This window comes from Nicotiana attenuata, chromosome 11 (assembly GCF_001879085.1).
Source record: "Nicotiana attenuata strain UT chromosome 11, NIATTr2, whole genome shotgun sequence".
NCBI classification, from domain to species: Eukaryota; Viridiplantae; Streptophyta; class Magnoliopsida; order Solanales; family Solanaceae; genus Nicotiana; species Nicotiana attenuata.
Window position 1 is genome coordinate 36,765,986 of NC_031999.1, and position 6,182 is coordinate 36,772,167.

The following is a 6,182-nucleotide window of genomic DNA, read 5'->3' on the forward strand; positions in this document are numbered from 1 at the left end:
ACCTTTAGTTACATGTTTCAAGTTAGAACCTTAGAAATAGAAAAATTTCTAGCACAAAATGCTTTTTCATTAGTGAGCTCTATGTGATATGCAAATTCAAATTAATCGAGTTAACGAATTTTGAATATTCAATTCGAGACTTTTTAATTAATAGTGTATGAATTACATTTATCCAACAATACTTCCGTGTAGTATTAATACAAACGATAAAAAAAATAACGGATGAATGTGATTCCTCCGTCTTTAACTAGACAAATGTGCCAAATTCAAGTCTTGAATTTCTAAAAAAAAAGAAGATTTTTTTTTTTTTTTGGCATTTGTTATTTCATTTTACTTCTTTCTTTCTTCTACTTTATAATTAATTCTTAATTGCTCTTTTGACGGTCTAAGTTCTTCAAAGTTGGTAACACAAAACAATGATACCCCACCCCACCCCCCTACACCCCCTCAACCCCCCCCCCCCCCTTGTGGTTTTCTGAGCTGATCTCTAAGTCTAATGTACACTATATCACTCACTCACTTCTCCAATCTCTCTCCTCAACCCCTTTATTCCCCCCACCCCACGGCTCCTCTCTCCCCCCTTTTACTCCTTGTTTTCTTCCTCAATGGTTCGGTGGAAATGAAATTACAACTTCCATAGCTAAGCTCACATTTGCCAAAATAACCATTTTCTTTACAAGAAAATAGCCAAATTTATATAATCATTATAACCATGAATGGCCACTTTCTTTTCTTGAATGGTTTAGTGTATTTACAGAGTGTTTCCAGCTTCAGATCTGTATAACTCTTTGTGTTCAAGCTCCAGGCATGAATTTCTTACTCTTTTCCCAATTGGGTTCTCTTCTTTTTGGATATTAATCTCCATTTTGTGATTGAATTGGTCAAAAAGTTCACAAGAAAATGAGCTAAAAATTTGTGTAAAGGTGTGATTTTACCTCATTGGGTTTGTGTAAATGTGTTTTCTTTTATTGATTTCTTCTTATTTTCAATATTGGATTCTTCATTATTTTTTTCAACATTAATCTCCATTTTGTGAATGAATTTGCTAAAAAAAAATTATTACAAGAAAATGTGCAAAATATTCTGCTAAAGGTGTGATTTTTACCTCATTGGGTTTGTGTAAATATGTGATTTTCAATGACCTTTTTTTTGAGTGACGTCAGCATGGTGTTCTTCTTCTACATTTATTTTGTCGGCATTCATCTCATTTTGTGATTGGATTTGTGGAAAATAATACACAACACAATGTGGTGAAGTTTCGGTAAAGATGTGATTTTTAACTCAGTGGATTTCTATAAATGTGTGTATTTTGCATTACTGTTAGTTCCTTGAATGAGTTTCCAAATTGAAGGAGACACAAAACCAATTAAAGGATCTCTTTTCTTTTTTCCTTTTTAAACATATGAGTGTGTTAATTGCTTCTATTGAATGGCATTGTGCATTTCTAAAATCTTGAAAATGAATATGTTCTTGAAGTTGAGAAATCATAGGACTTTTTTTTTTAAATCAAGTGTTTGCAAGAGCTTTTGTTCTTGTTATCAAATAAGAGAGCAAACACAAATCTGGAAAGCTAATTGGTTTGACTTTTTCTTCTTTCAGCTATGTTGCTCGGACTCTCCGAAAATGTTTCCGGGTGCTTGTCGATCCGACGCGGGTGCGACAGCATTTTGGAGAGTCTGTGCAATATAGCTTCTTTGGTTTTTCACTAAATTGCAGATCCCATCAAGTACTAGCTACATTGCAACTTTCTTTTGAACCTTCCCCAGACCCCACACATAGCGGGAGCTTAGTGTACCGGGCTGCCCTTTTAAAAGGGAAGCCTTGGCGTAACTGATAAAGTTGTTGCCATGTGACCAGGAGATCACGAGTTTGAACCGTGGAAACAGCCTCTTGCAGAAATGTAGGGTAAGGTTGCGTACAATAGACCCTTGTGGTCCGGCTCTTCCCCGGACCCCGCGCATAGCGGGAGCTTAGTGCACCGGGCTGCCTTTTTTTTTGAATCTGGTGTGTGTGTGTATAGTACATCGAGTTGAACTGAATGACTGTTCATACTCAGATAGATGAATGGGTAATATATCCTACAAGAAGAATCTAAAAGGAAAATGCTCTCCTTCTCTTTGCTCTTTATTCTGATTCTTGAGCAGTATTAAGATAAATAGAGTTCAATGCCATTGATTTGAGAAAAAGAGACCATCTGGAAACTTTGTTTCTTCAGTCCTTTAATCTGTGAACTAACTCAAATTACTGATAATAATTGGTTATTTAGCTAAAGCTGTTTCCCTGTAAATTAATTGATTTGCTCATGGACTGACCATTATTGTTCAACAGGAGCTATTATAAATAAAGTTGTAGATCCAAGCATTTTTCTTGTGCCCGCAATATGGATGGTGTGGATGATAGGAGAATGGGTTGTATGGCTGGATTTCTTCAGATCTTTGACCGTAATCACATTTTAGCTGGGAAGAGACTTTATACAACCAAACGCTTGCCACATTTCACGGTAGAAATTTCTTATATTATTTATTTTTGTGTTTGGGTGTCGGCATTGCTTATAATGGTCGATGATTAGAGGTCGTTTCTTTGAATTTTCAGGTTGTTGATGATGCGTCAGAACCTGATAAATTTGTTACATCACCGGCAGTTTCAAAGGAGCTCGGGAAACCACATCCTGCTAGACCTGGAGAAACGCCAAGTCCAGACCGATCGAAGCAGCCGGCAGCAGAGGTCAGCCCAGTCGTGCCAGCTGTTTCTATCCCGGTAGAGACACCGCCAAAATCACCACTCCCTCTTCCTATATTTGAAGTGAAAGATGGGACGAGGTCTTCGTGGAAGTTTTGCAAAGAAGCTCCGAGGCTCTCACTGGACAGCAGAGCTGTTGTTGATGCTAAAGGAAGTCTTCGGCCGCGGGAGCTACGAACAAAGTCTTCAACTCTATCAGCAAACAGAGGTGAGAACACAGAGGACGGAGCTGATGGTGACGACAATCAGCGTCCTTGCCCGAGTGTCATTGCTCGGCTAATGGGACTTGAACCATTACCCCAATCAAGCCCAGAAGCTCTGCCACAAGCAGAGCTGCGAAGATCTGCATCAGAATCCAGAGTCTCAAGAGACTTGTTTAATGGCCGTTTTGTGGACAGAAACCATGTGGATTTGAAAGAGCTAAACCTACCTCGATCTAACATATCAAACAATGCAATGAAAGACAATGCGGCGAATGAACGTAGAAGCTCAATGTCAAATGCCAGACCTATGGACCGGATGGGATATCCTCTGAAGAATGAGAAGATTGAAAGACCAAAGGCATCGAACAGAAGTTTAAATTCATCACCGTGGAAGTCACCTCAACACAGAAAATGTTTCTTTGATACAGCAGACGTTTTTCCAGAGCCAAAGCAGACAGTCTCCCTCTATGGTGAGATAGACAGGAGATTGAAGATGAGAGGCATTGACGAGCCTTCTAAAGATCTTGAGACCTTGAAGCAAATCCTTGAGGCTTTGCAACTCAAAGGGCTCCTACATACCAAAAGACCATCGGAGCAGATTGGCCACCGGAATTTTGTATACGACCCAACTTACTCATCAGATGAGTCCCCAATAGTCCTTATGAGGCCTTCGAGATCAGTTTCACCAAGCCAGAGAAGAATGGCAAATGTTACACCCCCGTCAAATATGAGAAGCCGAAATCTCATTGGTCGGAGACCCAATCTCTCCAGTGAAAGTCTTCCATCGGTGAGCCCATATCGGGAAAGACCTGCTTCTGAACGAAATGCTCGGAGTCCACTAAGAGCTAGAGATTCTGGCTCGCCAACCCAAAGAGAAAACAGTGTGAGGCTTTCTAACTCTGTGGCCAAACCAAAGAACTTGAATGTTGAGACTCGTAGAAGAGCAGGAGAGCCAATTGAGAATCGAAGAGGTTCTCCGGTACAATCACCAAAGCTTAGCTCGAGGAGGAGCAGTTTGGAGCAAAATGTCACAAAGGGATCACCTAGAAACAAGAGAGAAATGGCAGAGAGTAAGCAGAAAGAGAAGATCACAACCTTTGTTACAGAGGACGAGTCATCTTCCATTTCTGAAAGCACCATTAGCTCATCTTTTCAAACTGATGCAGAGGTATAGTAACAAATTAAGCAACTGAATTAATCTTAAGAGAAAATACAGTAATCACTATTGACTTGATTCTAATAGTTGTTTCCTGAAATGGCACTGTAGAGATCAAATTTGGAGGATTACAATGAAGGAAGGAGCCTTTTGGAAAGGTGTGATAAGCTCCTTAATAGCATAGCAGAGATGAATGCCCCTGAATCACAACCGAGTCCGGTGTCAGTTCTTGACTCGTCATTCTACAGGGACGACTCACCTTCCCCTTCACCTATCATGAAAAGGAACATCGATTTCAAAGGTAAACAGTTATGTTTTCTTCAAATCTTGTTTTACATAACATAACCCTGCCCCCTCTGGTTCTTGTCTTCTAACCAGTCATCCGGTTATTCATTTTAAATCTTTCCTCAAATCCATTTTAACTTTAGTTTAAACATGTTTTTCCACAAAAGAGCAATAATGCAGCATCAGGAGGAAATTACCAAGTTGATAAAAGTAACTACTAACACGCATTACCATAATATTGAGGTTAATAATGGTTAGGATGCCTGCTCTGCATATGGAAGTTATTTATTGAGAACTACTGGTGATTCATGGCAAGTTAAATATATTAGACAAGCTTGCCTTATTTCTTCTTGGGTTATTGCTAATGTTACTTAAAAACTAAATCAGATGTTTCAGGGGAATCGGAGGAAGAAATATGGATCTCGGCACTTTCACCTGTCCGATCGAAGTACGACGATTCAACGGATGACTCTCATCTTAGTTACATTTCAGACATCCTTAGAGCTTCCCAATATCTGCCTGAGGAATCTGATATATTTTTATTATTGGAGAAGCAGCAATATCTCAAAGGAAAGGACACCTCCAAAGTCTCCATACTCGAAAGAAAGCTGATCTTTGACACTATCATTGAAATTCTTGATAGAAACAGGCAACTTCCCCCTTGGAAAGCATTCTCCTGGTCAGGTTCATCTATTGCAAAGCCATCAGTGGAGAGTATTTGGACCGAGTTCCAAAGAATCCAAGAACGTGAAAATGGTAACAACTTGGTCGAGATCATTTGTGAAGTTCTCAAGAAAGACTTGGCTCAAGACACTGTCAGTGGTTGGGGAGACTGTCCGGTGGAGATGTCCGAGGCAGTCTTGGACATGGAAAGGCAGATATTCAAGGATTTAATAGTCGAAACGATCCAAGACCTTGCTGAGTTCGGCTGCAAAACGACCCTCTTAACATCCCTGTGTAGGAAGTTAGTTTTCTAAGCTGATAAACAAAAGTTGGCAAGATAACCTCATTGAGAAGCCTCCTTATTTCTTGCTTTTTCCTTTCTCTTTTAAATTTGTTTTTCCACGTTTTAGGTTTGGGTTCCTATTGATTCTTGACTACCTAGGTAAGTAGTAAGCTGTTGTAAGGGAATGGTCACTTTCCAAGATGTAAAAAAGGGGAAAGTGTTGTTAGAGACTGGTCTGGAGTTTGGAGATCTTTCTTTCTTTCTTTCTTTATGTGAAATGCATAAGTTTGAGTTAGTTGGCAGAAATCATTGTTTATCATGTGACTCAAGTAAATTAAAGTTTGATCCTTTGGGAAAAGTGGTGCATATTTGGTGATTTTACTAATGTTTAAGTGTTGATAACATGATTTTGTGTTAAGTTATCATCATTTTCTGATTTCCTTTTTGATTGTCTGGCAAAAAACACTTGCACCCTAGTAACTTTAGAAAAGCAAAAAGGGTTGTTTAGTGTATGTCTATACATTGAAAAACAGTAATACATCAATTCCTCTACTTTGGGGATGAAAAAGCATTTGTTGTTGCGGTTCTCAATCATTCCTCTCTAAATCATATTATACTAAAAGTAGGAAGCTCCTACCTTCAAAGTTGAATTACAATAATATCCTTTAAAATCATAGTCACAATTTTATCGTTGAAAAAAAAAACCTTCAATTAAATAATATTCAAATTAGAGTAGAAGTTAGCCGCTGATGTTGTAGTACTTTATTGCTTCATCAAATCAATTCAATGGATTCAATTAGGTTTAGACCATTCATACTTTTCACATACGTTCTCCTTTAATTAATTCATCATA

General features: G+C 38.7%; 1 protein-coding gene across 2 annotated transcripts; it reads left to right on the forward strand.

Moving 5' to 3' along the window:
- Nucleotides 515-5,710, forward strand: LOC109234359 (protein LONGIFOLIA 1). Of its 2 annotated transcripts, none has more exons than XM_019400325.1 (5): nucleotides 515-805; nucleotides 2,329-2,500; nucleotides 2,593-4,110; nucleotides 4,210-4,399; nucleotides 4,771-5,710. In XM_019400325.1, the coding sequence occupies exons 2-5, from the start codon at nucleotides 2,381-2,383 to the stop codon at nucleotides 5,358-5,360; spliced, it is 2,418 nt and encodes an 805-aa protein (XP_019255870.1). In that variant the 5' UTR covers nucleotides 515-805; nucleotides 2,329-2,380; the 3' UTR covers nucleotides 5,361-5,710. The 2 variants fall into 2 exon arrangements, with proteins under 2 accessions (XP_019255870.1, XP_019255871.1); XM_019400326.1 differs by having other exon boundaries at nucleotides 4,780-5,710.